A 22,727-nucleotide genomic window follows, 5' to 3' on the forward strand; every position below is an offset into this window, starting at 1 on the left:
TTGCTTTGACTCTGCAGTTTCCTCCACAGCTCTAGAGGCTATTCTCTGTCTCTTTCAGCATTATTTTAGTTTTAATGATCACAACTTTTTGGTTCAGGCTAACTGTTCTCATTAATCAAGCTGCAGGAGGCAATAAAACTCAGACAGAAGGTAACGAGTAACCCACTGTTCTCTATCTGACTACACAGTTTATAACAAGCCAGAAACCCTGAGAACCACTTAGCCTCTGAAGACAAGTCATTCATCAGGCTTTAAAGTGTTGTTTCAAGGTGTGATATTTGTACTTTTATTATGTTTTGTCTCCACTATGACCATTGTAATAGGGGGACAAAATCACCCCCCTCTGAGCAGAGCAAGCAGAGGAGCACAGTGCTGTTTGAGCAAGTCATACTGTGGGTTGATGTGGAGATCCTCTCACGCTCCCACACTGCTGTAAATGTGAATTAACTGATAGGGACACCAAGTATTAATTGGGATGTCTTTGTGAAGTGTCTTGTGGACTCTTCACTGATGAACCAGCGCTAAACAAATAAAGATTGATTGAAAGATTTAATGATTTAAAGAAGCTATTGAATCTTGTATTATGTTATGCCATAATTTGGGTTTAGGGATCCTTTCCTTAACGCAAAAGGACACTTAATCATTTTAACATCATCTACTTCATGCATGAGTGTATTATTTCATATTCTAGGGTTGTTCAGATCCTGGTTCCAGTATCGCATCCGATACTGCTTAAATGCAGGTATTGGTATCAGCAAGTACACAAGTTTAAGCATAAATCTGTTGCTGTTTAGTTTAAGTTAATAGTTTTGTCTTGTTTATCCATACTAAATGTTGGCGCTGTAAACCAGATATCAATTCTTCTTTGCTGCCGGAGAGCACTGCATGCACGAGCTACTGTTTTTAGAGCAGCAAAGAAGAACCAAAGGGCCCAATGCAGCAAAGAATGGTGGCTGCGTGACGGTTTTTCTCTGAATGTGATTGTTAAAAATGCCTTCCAGACTGGCGCTGTCATACAGGACAAGAAGTGACACAATTTATCAAAAGTTGAATAACTTTTGAACCACAATTTGTTGCCTCTTCCTTGTTTATCCTCTTGAAGCTAGCTTTTGTGCCTTCCCATTCATGCTATTGATGCCTTTGGATCTTTGTGGCAGCATTTTCAGTGAGCCTGGAACTCTTGTAAACCCAATATTGAACATCTTTTTATCCATGTTAATAGAATAACTGTCATTTATCACCACTACCTCGAATGCTAACTTGAATGCTTGCTGCCATATTGCTTACCCTTTGTGACGGTCTGTCAGCCAGTTGCAGGCTGTTCAGTAATCATGTGATGCTGCCTGAATAGAGCATACTACCCATACCAACACCTTGGTATTGGAATCTATCAGGAAGGAAAAAATGGTATCAGTAGATCCCTATCATATTCTAGCAAGAAGTAAAGCTCCATCACTCACATAGTGGTCTAATGATGCCTGAAATCTTGGTTTTTATAGTACATGAATATGATCTGTTTTTCAAAAGGTTTTCACTTTTAATTTTTTTACAACTACATTTTTGTTTGTGAGAGGATCCACTGTAAAATCATGATTTTTAACACCATCTCTGGACCTGGAGAACAGATTTTAAGGGACAAAGCTGCTTCTGTGACCTGTTGACTCTTGACTGCATGATGGTGAACTCTGACTTGTTTGCTCTCTTTGTCTCAGTCACTGTTTGTGGCAATAATGCATCTTTATTTGACTGGTGTCTTATTATGAAAAATATGGTCTTATTAAATGCTTTTGGAAGCTGAAGCCTTTTGAAAACAAAGATGTGAGGGCGCTGAGTTTTAAATAAATCATAATTAACATATGGCATGCACACGTGGGAGAGAGAGAGAAAGGCTACGTTCACACTGCAGTTAAAAGTGACCTGAATCTGACTGTTTTGCTCACATGTGACTCATATCTGAATTTTTCTGACAGTGTGAACAGCACAAGTCACATTGAATCTGACCTTTTCGAATCAGATTCAGTCCACTATCATATGTGGTTCTATATCAGATACGTATCTGATCTTTTGGAATTTGACTGCAATGTGAACAGGCAAACAAAAAAATCAGATCCGAGGAAAAAAATCAGAATTGAGCATTAAGGCCTGCAGTGTGAACGTAGCGGGAGAGACAGGACAGAAAGCACCAAAACAGGGCTTGAATCGTGAAGCAGGTCAGTCTGCAGACACAAAGTGATGCTGCCTCATATGAACGAGTCATGCAGGCAGCGTGTTAACTCTGAGATCTGCGTAGTTTCACCCATGCAGTCTGTACTTTGTAGAAAATCTTTTTCTTTATTCAAACCTTTCATTATGACACTGCACCGTTATAGCACTGGCATAATGCAGTATTTGTCGTAATGCCACAGCCAGTGGCTGTGCAAAACTTCACTGCATCATCATCTTTCTCTTCCCTCGTGATTTTTAGGCTGCATGTTCTTAACTGCATGCTACGTTATAATGACAGTGAAAACAAGTGCATCATGCCACACAAAAAACCGTCCGTGCAAAACCCAGCACGCCATGCAACACAGATCAATGTCCAAGCTTACACCATGGGCAGATTATTTGCCTCGAAGCAATTTTTTTAATTGAGTCGCTCGAATCACTGGAGGAATCGTTTCAGCCCTAGAAGCGATAGCTATGGTTGTGCTTAAGTTGAAGTGACTGCACGGCTGTAAATAATGGTGGCCTGTGAAGAGACTAGTGTGGAAGCAGCCAAAGTTTAATCAGACTTAGACATTTCTTAACTAAAAGAAGAGCAAAGGCCGGACTGAAAACCTTTCATGGTGGAAAAGATGTTTTAACTCTTCTTCTGAACCGCTTCAGCAAGAGTTGAATTAATAACAGGCTCCACTGATAGTGAACAATGACTACAGCTGCCTGTCGAGCCTTTGTTATGTAGTTTTCTCCTTGGCAGCAGTGCACGCCTACTATGTCATATGTTTTGTTGCTCTGATTGGTCTGTAATGAATTTTACATCCAATCTCCATCCAGTGCTTATATCCACACACACCTCTCATTTTCTAATACACACAGTCCCACCTTACCCTCTTCATATGTTAACAAAAATGTTCCATTTATGATCCTTTTGCAGCGTATTCCCTACATTTATGGAGAGACTTCACAGTAGAAGCATCTCTGTTGTTCCTGAATACAGGTAAAGATATCATACAGATAAAATGCTGCATTGATAACCTTAATCTCAAAATTGGTATCATAACTCTGACTCAGTTGTGGGTTAACTTGACCTACTTTTGAGCCACTTTGTTCCGGACGATCAGCGCGTCTCTTCCTGGCACTGCAGCTGTAAGTGACAGCTGGGCTCAGTCATCAGCGGAGTGGTAGACTCACTACGCAGATAAGCAGCTCCATCTGTTGCTGTGAATGTACAGTGTCATAGCATTTGAGTGTCTAGACCCTGAATATAAGACGACCCCCTTTTCAGGTGTTTTTCATGGGAAAAAGACAGCTCATATTAGGACCAATACTACAGTTAGCTGGCTGTTGAGTCAGCTAATCCTTCACAGTAGAAATATGCAGCTCTAATTATAACTTCCCTGCCTTTCTATATCTCTCTACTAGTCTGTTTCCTTACTTTGTTTTGTGTTCCTTTCTATCTTCAGTGCTGCTGTGTCCGCGGGTGTGGACTTCCCTGGAGAACGGCCGGGTATCTGTGAAGCCGCCTGGACCACCAGTAGAAGGGATGGTACTCCATTACAGCTGCCATGCCGGCTTCATCCTGGAGGGCAGAAACATCAGCCACTGCACTAAACTGGGCAAGTGGGATGCTCCCAAACCCACCTGTCTCTGTGAGTGTCTTATTACAGCTGCTGTGACAAGATTAGGTTTTAAGATTAAGCTTTGAATTACAGTATAATTAAGAAAATTATGTTGTTTAATTGGATGCTGTGTGCTACCTCAGGGGAGGCTAACTGACAGCACAGATGGTGATGACATTATCGTTTGCAGCCTGTAGAATACAAGCAAAGACATTTTATTTGGTTTAGAGTCAAACTGTTTCAGAAATAGAAATGGCTGATTAGATTTGCTTGTAGCTTAGAATTTCCTTCCTTTTTCTGAACATTTTAAAAGAGATTTTATGAGACAAGAATAATGCTTTTAGTTTTAATTCTCAAATTACTCCAAAAATAGATCAATATTCATTCCTCTTAGGTACAGGTTCTTAAATGTGACCCCTATCCACTTAGACATGTAGAATTTTTGCACTATAATACAATCCATCCCCTGTAAAATTTTCTAAGCTATGTAGAGACACACTGCTCAGCCCTGTCCACTTCCACTTCTTGCTTACAAGCTTAAAAATAAACTATAGACCTTTTATATTATGTTTGCTCTGTCCCACCCCTGGAAAAAGGGGCATGCTACTTACTTAATGCTACTGCTAAATAGATATTTCTGTCCACGAATTCACGGTGGTGACTGGCGTAGTGCACGTTCTTTACACGCTTCTTTATGACTTTTTCCCTGTTTGACTCTACAAGCACCAGGGATCTCTATGTGCTTAAAACAGCCAGCAGGCAAAATTTACCCACTGTTTGAGTATTGATTTTTACAAAGCGCACTGATCAAGAGTAATTCATTAACCACAGACACTGAACTGGTGATAAACCACACAGAGAAAACAGGATCACTGTTGGATAATGATCCATTACAGCCAAGAACCTGTTCGGGCTGAGGGCTCAGACCTGAAACTTCCCCACCACCAGATTCTTCTTCACTCAAAGCAGTGAGCATATCTAAACTGGACTTCTTCTTTACTTCAAGAACCTCAACCAAGTCCAGTTGACCCCCTGAGATCTGGGTAATCATGTTCTGAATGACTGAGAACCTACATGGACATATCTATTGACACTTCAAAATATGAATGTATTTTTAGGGGTAATTTTGACCCGCATGGAGGTTCTAGCTATAAATGGCCATTTTAAAAATCTGGATTTATTAAAATAATTTCTAACAACACCAACACTTTGTTAATACAAAGTTAGAAATGATTAAAAAACAGACTCAGGTAAATTCTTCCCACAGTAATTTTCAGTGTTAAATGCAGAGTATGTAAATTCTGCAAAAGACATGCAAAGGTACACTGCTTAGCTCTGCGGGCCTCTGTCACTTACTGTTTTGAACTAAGGATTGTATTTAATTAAACCTGCACTGTATACCTTGTATTTACTAAAAAGTAGACCCCTTTTTCCTTTCATGGATGAATTTTAGGGGGAAAAGCTGTTAAAAGTGGGCTTCCTGGTTAAGTCTGCAAGCAAATGATTTGCATGTAGCTTGAACCAAGAAGGCAGATTTTAACAGCTTTTCTCCTTCATTTTGTGAAATAAATCTATAAAATAAAAACAATGGTTTACTGTTTAGTAAATACTAGAGATGCACGATATTGGATTTTTTCCGATATCCAATATGCCGATATTTACGGATTCATTTCAGCCGATACCAATATTGATAGTCATATTTAAATATGCTTTTCAGACAAGAAATTTAAGTCTTTTTGGACACACTTTAAGGTTTGAGGATGTCGAAGGAAACAAACTTTAGTCCTTAAAAACACTTTGAAGTTTCAAGAATGAGGATAAATGAAGAAAAAGACCTCAACTGACATAGGTCTGTTGGTTCAGCCTTAAACTCCACTAATTTATGAGTATATATGGACAAAATTTACAGTTGATATATGCTGAAATACGTAGGCAAAATATTGGATGTAAATATCAGCAGAAATTTTTATATCTGCTGATACCGATATCAGACTAATAATATCGTGCATCTTAGCAAATACATCTCATGGAGTACAGTTTTTATCAAAAAGAGAAACCGCTGGCAGTCCTTCCCACCTGATGGTGCCCTCAGACAGCTTACTCACAACATCTACACCTTACTTCAGCCTTAATTTTGGCCCAAATATGTTTAAAAGTTCTTTACAAAACTGTAATTTAGATATAGAGTGCTTGATAAACCAATTATTACAGAATAAAAGCTTCATTGTAGTCGCATCCTTCAAGTATCAGAACAGGATTCTTTACTTTTTCATAAATTTGAGGTATTTTAAGTTAAAAGAGTACTGCACATACATTTTCTTAGCATCTGGTAAATATAGCGGAAATTATTAAGCTATTTTGTAATATTTTAATGTCAATACCAATAAATGAATAGAAAAAATGCATTTAATTTTCAATGAAACCACCATGAGTTGCTGCTATTAATATCCTGACTTAATAATGTGTTTGTTTTGGCACAGATGCAGACTGTTATCAAATCACACAGAATACACACTGTGCCATTACATCACATACACATGGCTCACGTTGCTGTTACAGCCCGCCTCACAAAAAACGCCAACATAAGGCTTTAAAGATGACAGATAATTACAAACACCTGCTGTCCCAATGGTGAAGAGTGGTTGCTAGGCGATAAATGATCCGACCAATCAGGGAGTAATCCACAGAGGAGAGTCTCTGTGTTGGCTCTGGCAGGTAAAACAAACGAGGAACACAAATGTGGAACGTGACAGTAAACTGGGCATCAACACTGGAGTGGAGATAATAAGCAGCCTGAGAGGATCTTCGTGATATCACTGACAGCCCAGAGTGCTCTCAGTTACAACATCTGGCATGTTTACAGTCAGAGGAGATTTGTCCAAATTAGTACAAATAAATGAGGATTTTAAAAAAAACATGCAGATGAAACAAAGAGCTGACATTGCCAACTGTTTATCAGAAGAGTTGGCATGATAACCAAAGAAGTTGCCATGGCAATGGTAGTATTAAAAGGATAAGAGAGGGAATTATCAGCGCAGTTGGACCAGGCGGCTGAAAGTAGTCTACTTGCTGTGCAATAATTAAATCTGTGAAAGGCTTTATGGTTGGCTAATATTGCTACATAAGCATTTATAATGCTTCCTAATAAGGTGTTATTATTTTGTGTTGTTACTGTAAGCTGTTTTAGGATATCTACACTGTTCAAACACATGATAATTTGAAGGTTTCACTGTCTTCTTCCATGGCATGCCTGTAAAGGATCACAGGATTACATAACATCTTCCTCAGTAAGGAACCTGCTGCCAGAGAATTACAGCTCAGCATCCAACCTGAAGTCATTTCACAACTATAGCGTACTGTCACTGCCACCTAGTGGTGGAAAAAATATGGATTTTTGGCTGTAATGCACCAAAATCTCCACAAATTATACATGATAAAGGTGAATTATTCAGCTGAGAAACATCACAGCTTTTCAGGAGAGACTTCCTAGAAAGCTAAATCTGTGAAACCCATTCCTACTGTTAACTGCTCTGTTATCAACAGGTATTGTTCTTTTTAGTAACCAGTTTTTCTCTTTTTTCCCCTTTTTGCTTTTCTGGTCAAAGATGACAGAAACTACACAGGTAAGACATTTTTTATTATAAGCTAACAAAATCCTACCGTGCTTCAATGATTGTGCTATTTATTCTCTCAATGACATACAAGTGCCAAGCATAGATTGCCTATTATCAAAAAAAAGTGTTTTCAGTCATAAACCTCTTACATAACATGGCTTACATTTAATGAATTAAAATTAGACTTCTTTTAGAAAAAATACCCTAAAAAAGAGCCATTCAGCCACAATAGACCCTTAAAAAGAGCCAGCCTAAAAATACTTAAAGGGAATCCTACATGTTCAGACATACTGACCTTTTGGATCGACATTAAGTGTCATATTATCACTGTCAGACAAAAAACATGCATCTCTATTTTACATAGGTTTATTTATTTATTTTTTCCATTAATCCATGCTATTGGTCATGCCCTATGTCTGTTAGTGGGTTTTACTATTTTAAAGCAAGAAAAGTATCAGAAAGACCTGTGCCTAAACCCTGCAACTCCTTTGGATTGAAGGTAGTTGAAGAAACACAACTATATGTTTATTATCACTAGTCCAAAACCTTGTAGGTACATTTAAGCTCAGTTGTGTTATTAAAATGAATTATTTCATGAACACTTATTGGTAAGTGTAAAATATAAACGCAGAATTCTGTCTTTAACAACTAGGGATGTACGATATGAGTGTGATATCTGCAGAGGCGTAGCTAGGGATTTTGTGTCCCCAGAAAGAAAATTACACAGGGCCCCCCTTAGCCGAAGAGCTAAGCAGAAAATGTTGCATTGTTTTAAGGATACTAATGTCATTTTTAATTTTATCTTGGAAGTATAATTTGGCTATACTAATAAGCAATATTTTTAACAATGGTTATATGGTTAATTCTTAAACTTTAAACTGCTGTTTTTAGGACTGTGGGTAGCAGTGATTTTTTCTTGATTGATGAAAAGTAGTGATTTGGAATAAGAGGTTTGCACGTGACATTGACAATGCACATTTTTATGAAGAAACACATTGGATTTCTAACCTATTTAACTACACACATTTTAGTGCTCAGTGCATTCTTGCTGCAATGTCATGGTCACTTTGCTCTTCTTTTCTCATCTTTCTGATTCAGGCTATAAACAGACAATATGACATTAAATTTAATACTTTTCAATACTTTTTTCCATACCAGCCTCATGCATTTTAACTCCTTAACGCCTATTGTATTATATTTAAAACACTTACATTTTAAAATAATCAGATAAATTATAAAAATGCCCTCTAGTGGATTGTCAGTTGAAAAAAAACGCCCAATGTATCAAACATAATTAAAAAAGTGAAATTTTATGGCAATAAAAGTAGTAAAAAGTTTTGGAAGAAGGTTAAATACCACCCCCCCCCCATCATATGTAATAATAAACCATCCACTGACCAAATGCTGTGGCATGAACAGATATCAGTTAACAGTGTTTATCTGTTGTGTCAAGTCAATTTTATGCTGGCATCGATCTGTTGAATCAAGTTTTTCCGCAGGGCAGAAAAAAGTTATCAGTTAGACAAACTCTGATCTGTTTTCATGTTCAAATGTGAGTGAAAATGTCTACAAAGTAGGAGTCCTACATCAATATAAATGATGGCATCAACATTGGCCAAATTGCTCTGTAAAACATCAGTTTTGGTACTGGCTTAAATTTTCACCATCTGTACCTGAACCTGAGTTAAAACTAAAAAGGCTTTGAGGAGGACACTCCATAGAGAGGGATGGTAGGAGAAGAACAATGCAACCATTTAACATCACCACTCAGAGTGCACTGCACAACAAAAGCAGCCTACATGTGAATTTTGTATTGGATTTTCAGTACAGTACTTCATCATATGTTCCAAGGAAGAGTACACTCGAAAACAGAACAGCTGCTGCATTATAGTGGTTACAGTGTTTTAAGTTTCCCTTGCTGCTTCCCAACTCCACCCATCCCATCCGAGCCATCCCAGTCACGTGTTACAGCACAACACATAATAATTTAAAGTGATATGGATTGAAGAAGGGAATTTCCACTATTTTGCTGTTATTCATCCTCATTCAGTGGCTCTTTTAACTCTAAAACGGGGTCCAAGCCTTGCAAAGAGTCTTTAAGAGTGTATCTTCTTTTTCAAGTTTTGATAAGTGCATAGTGCCTCAAATCCAACTGGAAGCTGAAGCTGAAGCTAGGAGCTGAAGCTAGGAGCTAGAAGCTAGGGGATGCTTGTGCTTTTCCAGGAAAGAAAGAACGAGGCATCTGAGTATTAAAGAGGTAAATGCTGTGACAACACGAGCTTTTCCCTGAGGTACAGGGATCTCCAGGTTATAGCCAAACAAATCTCAAAAGGGATTGGGAATGATGTCATTTTGAACCATCTTAAAGTGTACACTGTTAGTATACACTAACATGTGCATGTGGTCTGCAGGCTGATTCTAGTAGTATTTTTGAGTTAGTCATCACACAAGCCATGAAATTACATACAGTATAGACATTTTAAACAGTCACCAGTCATGCTGTGAGCAGTGACTAAAAAGGCACAGGCAGAAGCAAAATGCTTAGTGCAAAGAAAACAACCACAGATCAATTACACTTATCAGCATCAAAATAGCTAAAATAACATTAAATTACGAGTTTTAAATTTATATTTGCAATTCCAGAGTTTTCTATTTTTTAAACCTTTTTTCGTTGTAGCTTATTTTCCCCATCTTTTTTAGCTTTTACAGTAAATTTATAAACACCTCTCAAAATGTACTGGCTCTCATGAACTGAATTCTGACTTCAGAAAGAGTAGATCTGTATGAGCCTAATAATCAGCATTTTTTTTTTATACATAGGGCTTGTTTTGTACCACGACTATTGAATTTATTGTTCCACACAGTAAGATACTTAAGGAATAATAAGTGAGTTATACATTAAATAAAAGGCCTGATTATTTAATATATTTCTGGATTTATACAGGATTGCTACAGATTTGGAGTTTTCTCCTTATGTTGTTTCCATGATAATGTTTGGTCAATCACAACCCCCCAAAATTAAATCTCATAAACTATTTCAATGACAACATTGCAAATCTTGAATTTTATTAAAAGATTTTAACGTTTATTTGTGATTAGACTCGGAGTTTCTGTAGTCAGTCATGATTAATCACATCCTTTTCATTGGGGCACAAGCACCTATTTTAAAGTGACCCTATCAAAACTGCTTTGGTTATTTTCATTAGTATTATTTTTCCATCACTTTGAAGCCTGTTTTGACATGCATCAAAGTCACCAAAATTTAAATCAATCAGGGTGAAAAATGTAATATTTAGTGGTTTTTGTATATGTGCATAAAAATGGCCCCAGAGGGGACACTTATGCTGCAGAAATGAAGCCTACATGCATTTTTTCCCTCATTTTATTTAAAAATACCACTATTTTGCAATCAAAGCTGTTTTTGTGTCATTCTGGATTTTTCTGCTGTCTCAGAGAAAAGCTATTTGACTTGACCTGCTTGTATAGATTGACCTAAGATTTTAAAATGATCTTAACCACAGAAAATTAACTTGTTATGGACTGAAATGGAAATAAGGGAAAAGCGAAAAGGTATTTTTTTTTGATAACACAAGGTGCAGAGGACTTTTTTTTTGTCACCGGGGTTGTCTGTGATTTTTTTTTTTTTTTTGGGAATGATCAGATGAATCTTTTCAGCCTTAAATTTAATTTGTGTTTTTATTATTTAAATTTAATTTACCATTAATTTTCTTTTGATTTCCAAAAAACTTGTAATTACTTTTCTTAATATTTAGTCCCTTTATTGACATCAAACCGAGTTTGGAAATTTTCTATCTCCAATTTAGTTTTTAAAACAACTTTGAGTTGTATCAATCATTGCCTTTCACAGGGGAAGGTGAAAAAATGTCTTGTAAGTCCAGCATACATATAAAGGGTACTAATATCAATCTAATTCAATACATCTCTTAGTTTGTTGGGTTCCTTACTACTTAACAGAATGGCCCTTAAATCATCATATTTTTAAAATTCTAACTTGTGAAATATTCAGTATATTATATGGTGTTTTAAATTCACAGGGACAATTCAACCTGCCTGTGTTTGTAGTGAGTGTTTATGTCCTGACTGCTAAGGCACCTCTGATCTTTCATTCAGTTCTCTTGCCTCTGTAATGTGCTCTGCCGCCACTAGAGGGCAGCAGTAGCCCAACGCATAGAGTGTCCCCTTTCTTTACCTCAGAGGTTTAAATCCCCATGCCAGCTGGAAAATCAGATTTTTTTTTGTGAAAATGAATTGCCATCCAGGAACAATCCTTCCAATTATATTTTTTCTCTGCTGTGTGAAACGAGATTTTCGTTTGTATTTAAAGCTCTGCACTCAGAAAGTAAAGACATTAGCTTCAAATCTGATTTTTGAACACATACATATAACAGGGCTGACAGCGTTTCCCCTCTATTGCCATCCCATTACACCAGGAATATTATTTATCAAGCAAATCCTTCTTTCATGAGTTAATGCAGTGAGAGAGAAGATTAAGACTAATTGCTTCCAAGCATCATTAGTGAAGAAGTGTTTTCAGCTCAGCTCATCAGTGCTAACTGACTTGCGTCTTTGCTTAATTTGATTTGCAGAGTTTTAATGAAGATGGTGTATTCTTATTAGTTTTCACCTCTTTTTGTATTTTCCTGCCCTTTGCCAAGAGTACTGGTGATAAAGTTAATAGTATGCATGAGTGGACCTGTGGGTTATCAGAGTGTAATACCGGGATTTAAGTTTCATCATTAACCTCCTGACACTTCATGCACATGCGAGGACATTACATTTTGGCTTTCCCACAACATTGTTAGAATTTCTGCTATTAGAATTTTTTAGATCATTGTCCAGAATGTCGATTTAAGTTTAAGTAATTTAATTGGAAATATTTGCTATGAAATTAATTGTAATTTTCAGGGTAATTTTAGGGATCTTCTTTTTATATTTGGGTGAATTTCACTGAAATTTTAAAGTATTTAAATGGAAATTTTGTGGATATGTTTGCGTCTTTTGGAGAGTTAAGTTTGCTATTTCTTGAGGAATAGGCTTTGACTATTTTTTGGGCATTTTTATGGGAATTAGGGAAATTTGTTAGGATATTTGGGGAAATTTGATAGAAATCGTCAGGCATTTTCATGGAAATTTGGGGAATTTATTTGTACATTTTTTGGAGTTTGGTTTAGAATTTTTGGTGGGTGAGGTTTTTTTTATTTTTTGAGAATTTTGATGGAAATTCTAGGGATTTTGTTTGGATGCTTAGTTGAACTTCTTGCCATCTTAATGACATTTCAGGGAATGTATTTTGGAGGAATTCCTTTCAAATTTTAACAGAAATTAGCATTGACATTTTCATGGAAATTCTAGAAATGTATTTGTAGTTTTGATGAATTTGCTTTGACTTTTTTTTTTGGCGGACTTTGATCTTTAATTTTTAAGTGTTTTTTTTTATTTTTGAAAATTTTGGATTTTTTTTGGAGGGAATTTGATTGAATTTTTTTGGCTGGGGTTGTCTGTCATTTTAACGAAATTTGGGAAATGTATTTGAAAATCTCTGGGAATTTGATACGAATTTTTATAGGGAATTTGCTTTGAATCTTTTTTTTTAATTGCTGGAAATTTTTCAAAAAAATTACATGGGATTTTTTATTTAAATATTTGGGCTTCAAGTTTCATGGAAACATTTGGGAAATTGATGAAATTTTGTGGTACATTTTATGTGATACTTTAAAAATGTTTTATTAATTTCATTCACATTTTGGATTTTGGAAAGGAAAAGCTCCATGAAATATAGAACTTTTAGTGATATCTGGCTCATGCTTGGCCTTAACAAACCCTCGTGTTCCATCATCAAAATAACAAGAAAAATGACTTCACTAGCCCTCTCTCAATGACTGACACCGTTACTAATCGACTAAAGACCACCAACAACTGACCACCTGGCCAACACACAACTAAAACATAGGCTCAAAAATCGATCAGATATCTGAAATAAGACCTTTGAGGAGCAAAGTCGCCCATGAGGGGGGATAAAGGGGAGAGCTTTCTGGGGCCCAGCAAAATGGGGGGCCTACTGGGGTCAGGAAAGTCATGGTAACAATAGTTTATATTTGACCTGAATAATGACCACTTTTATGAAAGCAACAAAAAATGAATGCCTTTTGAATGCCATTTTTCATGCTGTAGTACAATATCGCCTTTTTAAAATGCAACCCTGTCTCTTAAAACAGAATGAGCTTCTTTGGTAAGTTACTATTGAAGATGGGGTTTGACTTATGATGTCAGACGCAATAGCTCAGCACAAATGTCAGGGTATCACAGAATAAAGCAGAAGGAACTAAATAACTTTAAGGGGAAATATTAAATAATTGGGAAATAAAGGCAAAACTGGCAAAAATGAGTTATAGGTGGCAAAAATTTAAAGTAATGTGTTGGGAAAAGAGGTAAAAGATAGGTTAAAAGAAAAAATGGGACAAAAGCTGCAAATGTGGTTTAAGATGGCATGAATGAGACAGAAAGGGCAAAAAAATGTGAAAAGTGGTTGAAAATGGCAAATATTGGTTGTATGTGGCAAAATTTGTGCAAAAAGTGCCAAAAACAAGTTCAAAGTGGCAAAAAATGCTAGTTTAAAATAATTAAAGGGGTTAAAAGGTAGAAAAATAGTTTAAAGTGGCTGAAAGTCAGCGGGAGAAATATTTTTATAAGGTGCCGGTCAAACATGGGATATAAAAGGAAACTTAAAACATTATTTACACTGATTCCATAATGTATTCCTTGTCTTTCATTGGGTGGTAGGGTAGAAAAATGAAATGAAATGAAGGCATCGGATGTGTTGGTACTGCTTTCTGCTGCTACCACTTTACTGCTGTGGGTAAATTATGACTGAAAATCTGTGTTTTCAAAGCTTCTTTTTTTATTTATACTGTGTTTTCAAAGCTTCTTGTACCTTTAAATACAGTCATTGAAAAACAGGGATTGTAAAACTAAAGGTATAGAAAAGTATAAATAAATTTAAAGTTTTGAAAACTTTGGTTGCATATAATATATATTCTGCTCACAAACTCCAGCCCTGCATATTAAAGCTGTTCGAAATATGAAATAGCAGCAGTTTCTAAAAAAGCTTTAATGTGCTAAGTCAGCCCTTCCTGTAAAAATAAAGGGTCAAAACCTCCACTTGTACCTCCATATTTATGTAAACCATGGCTGGGATGATGAATACATTTGTTTCTGTTACAGGATGGCTCACCCTCTCCAGTTATGTCACCACATTAGGAATTAGCCAGATATTGAATCATACACTTACAAGCTGGAAACACAGCACAGTTACTCTTTTGAATTACACATGGACCCATGCTACCCTTTCACAAGCCAAAAACCAACAATATGCAGCACTAAACTCAGAATATACACCCATCATTTGTGCCTGCTGTCCTGTGAAGTTGCTGATAAAAGTTTCTAAATGTCACAGACGGACTTGACAAACACAAAAATTAACAAAGCAGCAGAGAACAGCGCTACCACAAATAGATATTTCCATCTCCTGTCACAATACTGACCTCCTTCTGGCTCTGCTCCCTCTCTCTCTCCACTCCATGTGCCATCACCACCCACTTACTGCCTCCTCAGCGGGAGAAAGGTTAATACCCTGCTCCTGTCTGTGTCTGCTCCATACTGTGTGTGCGTGTGTTTATGCAGTAGGAGTGCATCTCCAGTTTCTGTTTGCTCCGAGTACAGTAGAACAAAACCATCGACGCAGTGAATATGATACCAACAGAACTAAAACAATGACAACATTAAAGCGTACAGATCCAAAATCTCTACCTACATGCTCGTTAATGTGTGTGTTAAATAGAGATGCATCAGTAGATATCGACCCCGATGATTAACATCAACAATCAGCCAATCGGATATCAGTTACCATTGTTCATCTGTTGTGTCCAATCAATTTTATTCTGGCATCTGGTATGTCTAACTGCAGAATCAGAGGAGAGATTTATTCAGGGCAGAAAAAGTGACCTTTTGGACTAACTAGGGGTGTCGCAACAAAATAAACATAATGCAAAAAGAGCCAGTTGTCTATTGGCTGAATTGTGGTATTTAAATACTGATGCACGATTTTGGTTATACTGTGCAATTTTGTGCATTTTTGTTTTATTTTTATTAGGTATAAAAGGCAAAATAGTATCAGTAGTTTCAAAAAATAGTATCAAATGAAAAGCCATCTGCTGAGCTGAGACAAATAATCTCTGAAAAGAGCTGTAACTCTCAGCAAGACTTGACCTAGGTCTGGGTGAGGAATCAGTTTTATTGGCAAGCCAGTTTTTTGAAAACAAAGATTTTGAAAGTTAAAATACCACAAATTAAAGCTTCTGCCAGAATCTTTAGTCTTGTTTGATTTTTGGTGAACCCTGGAAACAGAATGGCATCTCTTTTATTCAGTTACCGCTCATGTATAAGCAGCGTTAAAGAAAAACATCCTGCTGACTTGTAATGATCATCGAACCACTCTGAAGCTTGTCTTTGAATATAAATAAATGGGTTTTTGGTCCACATAGTGAAAATTTTCATCTGACACTGATTCAGCAGAGGAGATGACAAGCAATTAAATAGAAATACAGAAATAACCAACTTTCTTCTGATGGTCTCGGTTGCTTTTGTGGGTGACACAAAGACAGATCAGCTTTAATTTCAGTCTGTTTCTTAAGCAGATCAAAACTTTCAGAGCCTGAGTGTTAATGTAAATTACCCCATCTCCTGAAACTACACAGAGCACTTTTAAAGATGAGTTTACAGCGTACACACTAGCTGAATACCGTCAGTTTTAATGTGTCAATCCAATCTGGACGAGGTTACCCCAGACCACCTCTGTATGCAGTCTGAGCAATCAGATATCAGTTTTCAGTACATACAGAGAAATTACCATCTGTATGCCCAAAACAAATCTAAATCACTGTTAATGGGTTGTCTAAACTGGCATCATTCATCTCAGGTCTGTGCTGACGGGACAGGAGGAAGAGAGCGGCTTACATGGCAAACTGTGTTTTACAGACGCAGGCTTTCACAATCATGGATGAGTCTGCCGTCAGCAGATCATCATATTTTATAAACTCAGAGAAAACTGTGAAATGGAAAAAAAAAAAAAGTCCAAATCCAAAATAAAAACACAGCTGCAGTGATCAACACAGGAAAATATCTGACTGTGAATGTGCAAATTAAGGCTTATAATATCACTCAGTATACAACAGATCTGCAAATAATCTCCTCTCTTTCTTCCCTTAAATACATTCCTTTGTCATACATGGCATGTCTGAATGTTTAAGACTTCATACCTTAGCGGTATCTCTGATTGTGTACGGACAGGAATGTGGCTCATAAAAATTAAACGTAGGCTAATGTAAAGCAGTAAGAGTCCTTAATTTTAAATCTTCTACCTTCAAAAATAGAAGTCTTCTGTGCTTTCTTTAGTTGCTGTTGTAGGATCATGGCCTTAAAACAAGTCTACAAACTTATTTATATATATTTTAATTTTAGAATAACGCGGAAGCACACACTATTTGTTGATCTCTTCTCTCCTCTCCATCAGCCAACAGAGCTGTGAGATCAAGTGATCTGATTGGTCAGTAGGCGAAGTTTCATTCAGGTTGAAACATGATTCTGAGAAGTACCTGCTCTGGGATATGTCACACATTCAGAATCAGTTACCATGGTGATGTCCCCTGATGAAGTGACCCAAATGAACTGAAAATCTGATGTTGCCTCATTAACTGTAAAGGATGACTCTTAATTGATGTTCAGAGAAATGTACGCACATGGACAAAATTGTTGGTACCCTTCCGTTAAAGAAAGAAACCCTTACAATGGCCACTGGAATAACTTGACTAAAGTAATAATAATAAATAAAATTGTACTGAAAATTAACTAATAAAAATCAGACTTTGCTTTTGAATTGTGGTTCAACAGAATCATTTTAAAAATCAAACTAATGAAACTGGCCTGGACTACACTGATGGTACCCCTAGAAAAGAAGTTAAATAATGTTACCATAGTGACATGTTAAACTAAGGTGAGTCCTGTAATTAGCATCACAGGTGTCTTCAAACTTTGTAATCAGTCAGTCTGCCTGCCTATTTAAAGGGTGAAAACTAGTCACTGTGCTGTTTGGTATTGTGGTGTGTTCTGACCATGGACCACAGAAAGCTAAGGAGACAGTTGTCCCAGGACATTAAAAAGAAAATGATAGACAAGCATGTCTATAGGTGACAAGACCATCTCCAAGCAGCTTGATGTTCTTGATGTGGACAGGTGCAGAAGTCTCATTGAGAGTTACAGAAATCCCTTGATTGCAGTGATTGCACAAAAAGGTTCACAAGATATCGCACTATATCCTCACTTACAAATCCCTTCACGCCCTTGCCCCTCAATACCTCTCTGACCTCCTTCAGCCATATACCCCAACCCGGAGCCTCCGGTCGTCAGACACTGGCCTTCTCACAGTTCCCACCACCAAACTTCGCACCTATGGAGACAGAGCGTTCAGGACTACAGCCCCCATCCTCTGGAACTCCCTTCCTGAAAACATCCGCCATGCTCCATCCTTGGACATATTTAAAAAACTCCTCAAGCACCACCTGTTTACCACAGCTTACAGTCTCTCCTAAACCTGCCCCCTACATACACTTAACTTAGTGTTTGTCTTTTGTGTTGTCTTGTTTTCCACTCTTCTGTAAAGCGACCTTGGATCTCATGAAAGGCGCTATATAAGTCCAAGATATTATTATTATTAAAATATCACCATCACCATACTAAACCATAATTTTTGTCCAGGCCAGTTTAATTGTTTTGAGTTTTAAAATTATTCTGTTGAACCAAAATCCAAAAGCAAAGTCTGATTTTCATTAGTTAATGTTCAGTTAATCTTTATTTATTATTACTTTAGTCAGTCTCAAGTTATTTCAGTGACCATTGTGTTTTTTTTTCTTTCTTTAACAGAAGGGTACCAACAATTTTGTACATGTGTGTGCATCTGCATTATCAGTTCGGCCTATAATGAAATAATCTGTCTTCACACCATGTTTCAGAAACGCTGTGCCACAGACTTTAGACCAGATTTAAGGTGGTCTGAAGCCCAATAATTTTCTACATCTTTAAGATGGGGACTTGCCACTGACCACTCCTCATTTTAAGACAAACACACACAGGCACTCACGGAGGTTAAGCCGTCTTCAGCCTACACTTACTTGAATCCTGAGCAGCTCTTCATTTGGTACCAGCTTGGCTTTTTAAACATGGATTAAATATGACAAAGCAAAGGAGAGAAAACTGGCACTCAGGAGATAGCTGCTGTGGTTTACATTAAAGGTATAGCGTTTTGCTTCATTGTTTTTTATGTTATTTCAAATTACATGTTATGTTTTTTATGGTGTAAGGAATCATGAAGAGAAAGTCAGTAATACCAGGAGAATGAACCACTGACAGTAACAGGCTTATTAAACACAAAACAGTGTATTTCAACTGCTGGGTCTAATGGAAAAAAAGCATTTTATTTTCTTATTTTATTTAAGGAACTTTATCATCTAATAGTTTGTTTCCCCCACAGCATGTGGTTTTTATGTAATTTTCCGTGTCCATGTTGACAATGATCAGATGTTTTTTAATAAAATTGCCAATGTGACATTTGACCCATGTGGATTTGACTTAGAGGTCTGATTTTGTTATTTCTTAGTAGATAAAAAAATATTCACGTATGTATAATGTATTAAAGTTCAGCCAAAATACTACTGAGATGCTATTTTTGTTCCATATCACCCAAATTAGTTCTGTGATTTTGTGACACTCTGACAACAGGTGATTAATGGGAATACCGGCGCTTATTGTTTCCACTTAAAGCGCTGCCCCCCACCTCCTGACCCTCCAGCGGACGTCCAGGATCATGTGATTGCACACAACCGACTGCGCATGCGCACTTCAGCATCATTCATTTCCAAATATTAATCTCATAAACTCGACATGGGCCCTTAAATACTCAGAATCGTCGCCCCTACCCATAATGGCGTATCATATCAGTATATATCTGTGATTCATTCCCTGATGACAATCTAAAATCATACAGTAATCACAGTAGTAAAGGACTTTGGAGATGATAACAGCTGATGCATTAGCCATCAAAACAAGATAGTGAAGCAATACAGCAGAGCTTAGTTCTTCGTTTTAATACACTGTTGGTCACCAAACATTGCTAAAAAAAAAGTTCCAGGCCTGTGACAGTTGAACAATGAACTTATTATTCTAAACTCTCCTCCGCCCTGATACTAAGGCGTGATATATGACTCTAATAACTGCTGGGCTGCACTATTGGAAACAAGGTGGACTACTGTGCTGCTGCTGGACAAATTAAGTAATGATGATACTGTTTCAATGTCGCAGGATTAACTGTATTTTTCGAAACACTGGCTAAGTTTTATGTACCTATAAATCCAAACACACTGTCCTTGTGATGCATTAATAAAGCTTGATTTTGTACCCGGACCATCTGCTACTAAACATAAAACAAAGCGGACACAAAGAAAGGACTTTGAAATACCTTTTTATGAGTGTAATCTGATCTCAGCAGCAAAATATCTTGCGTATACACAATATCAGCATCTCAGGAATGGAGGCATGCAGATGTATTTTACCCAATGCATTTTTTCAGAGCATTTTCACAATCATTTGGGTTTCTCCCTGAATAAAATGTGCTCTGCAGGGGGAGGACAGTGTCATCTGGCGAATGTGTTAAAAAGGGAACATTCAAAACAGTATTTTCCCACTAACACATCTGCCAAGAGAGAAACAGGCCATTATCCTGAAGGATGCCCAGTGTGCAAAGCGCAGACACACAAATATACAGTACAAGGCCCTCATTAAAGCAGCTCAGCAACATGTTACAGCACTCATGCCTCCATTGCATCTTTTTCCAGGCTGTGTCACAGCTAATGCCATCTCTGAATGTGCCATTTTGCCTCCACGGGGGTTGTTAACACTGCCATGCCCGGTGATGGTGCTAGTGTGATTGCCTGTATCGGCTGTGGGATTATGGAGCAGGAAAAAAAAAGCAGATAAAGTTCACGGCTGAATAATTGATCGTGCGTTGGAGGGGTCACAGGGTGGCAGCGAGGATGAGGAGGTGGAAGTGGAAGGCAAATGCCAGCAGATGATCACTACACTCACCTCAGCCTGTGAGGGCTTGTTAGCAGCTTGATCTGAATAGCTCTGTGCTACATGGAGATATCCAGATAATGAGATTTGGGTAATGAACCAGGGTTATATAATAGTCATATTCCATTGCCTAACTACAGAGGGTTTTTAATTTAGACGGGAGGAATAATGGTCTTCTTCTAAATTGCTGCAATAAGTAATTTTCAAAAGTGAATCTTAACACTAACATTACATTGTGATTAGTGCACTCACGAGAACTGCAGAAACATGAGCATAAGACTGAATAAAATCTTTGTTAATAGTCAAAAAAGGCATTATTTGCACCTCAGTTTTGTTCATCTTTGGTTTGAATATTCTGTAAAAGATCAGTCCATGCCAAATGATGTTGGGAAATGTATTTTCAAAATTATTCTGTTTGTTTTAAAGGGTAAAAAAGCTGCAGGGTTACTCAGATTTTGTTTGAAAAAGCTGATTTATCCGTGGGATTCTATAAAGGACTGTTATGATACAAGATTTCTAAACTTTTATATCATTATAGTGAAAACACATCATTATCAATTATTGTGTATTATTGAAAAATGCCACCACAACAAAAAAGAAGTCCAGAAGTCTGAAAAATGCAGACAAACTCATTTAACCTGCCTTATTATGCAAATATATAGGTAGCTTTTTAATGCCATTTTGATAGTGCTCTCTCTTTTTCTTGCAGCTGATTTTTGGTTAAAATGTCACTGAAGATTAACTGATTTCTGAAAAGTCAGAGCTTTTTTGTTACCACTGATAAAGGTTTTCATAATGTTTGCATACTTTGTACACCCAAGCAGCAAACTCCAGTCCTAAAAAATGAAGCAAAAACGGAAGTGCAAAAAATTGCAATATAGTGATTTTCCACTTAAGGCTGGCTGCAGGAACACCAGAAGTCCCATCTGGACACCTGTTAAACAGCCGGTTTTTACACTAGAAATAAACTGGTTTACAGCCTGATTCAAAACACCAAACATTTTTGTGCTCTCACTGGGGGGGAGGGGGGGATTTTTGTACCACGATCGTTTGGATTATATTTAGGATGAACACTGATTGGCGCGTCTCATTTGATTGACAGATAGCTTGACAGGCAGAGGCTACGCTTCTGTCAACCAGAATGCTAGCTAGCAGGCTGACAGGAAGTCGCACTTAGTGGACGGGCCGTTAGGTTGATCCAAAATTTGGTTGAGACCACGTTTTCAATATGAAAGCCTCCATGGATTGGCTTTAAGAGCCGCTTGAGTCCGCCTATTGCAAGCAGATGGCTGACGTCACACAGGGTTTTTTCCGATTCTTTCTACAGTCTATGTGTGCACCACGTGTTTTAAAATGACACAGTCAAAAATTCAGCGTTTTGGTACTGAAACATTGAAGTAATTTAGACAGTGCGTGAGAGTTTGCTTGCAAATTTAGGTGAATTAAAACAAAAAAAAAATCCCAAGATCAGCTGCCTAAAAATTCTTTTTTAGCTGCAGTGTATCACAGAGGCATTTGATATCATTTGGTTTTTCTAAGCACACAATTCTTGTATCACAACCCCAGTATTGATCATTAGAATAATGGAGAGTGTATCCTTTAAAACAGCAGTTCTTAACTTGTGTATGTGTAAGTGAATTGTATCGTATTGCATCCCATCCCATCCCATCCCATTATATCAGTCAAATCCCACATTACCATATCCCATTGTATCATATGGTAGTCTAGCCTCAGGACTCTCCACCACCTCCTTAATGAAAAATAGCAACCCAAACATCCTCAATTATTTAATCCTAACCAGACGTTTTCAGTGAAAAACAAGTTGTTTCAGACTTGAGATGAGACAAAAAATATGTTGGAACAAAGAAACAGAGACATGTCCTTCAAAATAAAGGCACATAATGGACTTTTTACCGCATTTTTTGCTAGTAACACATCTGTGACCCACTGAAACTGGCTTTGTGACCCACTTTTGGGTTCTGACCTACAGTGGTACTGAAAAGTATCAGGATATGTTGGAAAGTCTGACAACCTAATTCTACATGGTATGCTTATGTTTGCACTCATGAATATGTCAGAAGGTGCACGTGTGCGT

At 37.3% G+C, this 22,727-nt stretch overlaps 1 protein-coding gene across 3 annotated transcripts in view; it reads left to right on the top strand.

Moving 5' to 3' along the window:
- The window catches only part of gabbr1a (gamma-aminobutyric acid (GABA) B receptor, 1a), a 212,514-nt gene that overhangs the window by 41,245 nt on the left and 148,542 nt on the right, over positions 1-22,727 (top strand). For all 3 annotated transcript variants that reach the window (XR_005992204.1, XM_041793190.1, XM_041793189.1), the window contains exons 5-6: positions 3,663-3,848; positions 7,424-7,441. Coding sequence is in view for 2 of the 3 variants with exons in the window: in XM_041793190.1 (XP_041649124.1) it covers positions 3,663-3,848; positions 7,424-7,441 (204 nt within the window). In the remaining variant the exon portion in view is untranslated. The remainder of the gene's footprint in view (positions 1-3,662; positions 3,849-7,423; positions 7,442-22,727) is intronic.

The sequence above is a fragment of the Cheilinus undulatus genome, linkage group 8 (assembly GCF_018320785.1).
Source record: "Cheilinus undulatus linkage group 8, ASM1832078v1, whole genome shotgun sequence".
Lineage (NCBI taxonomy): Eukaryota > Metazoa > Chordata > Actinopteri > Labriformes > Labridae > Cheilinus > Cheilinus undulatus.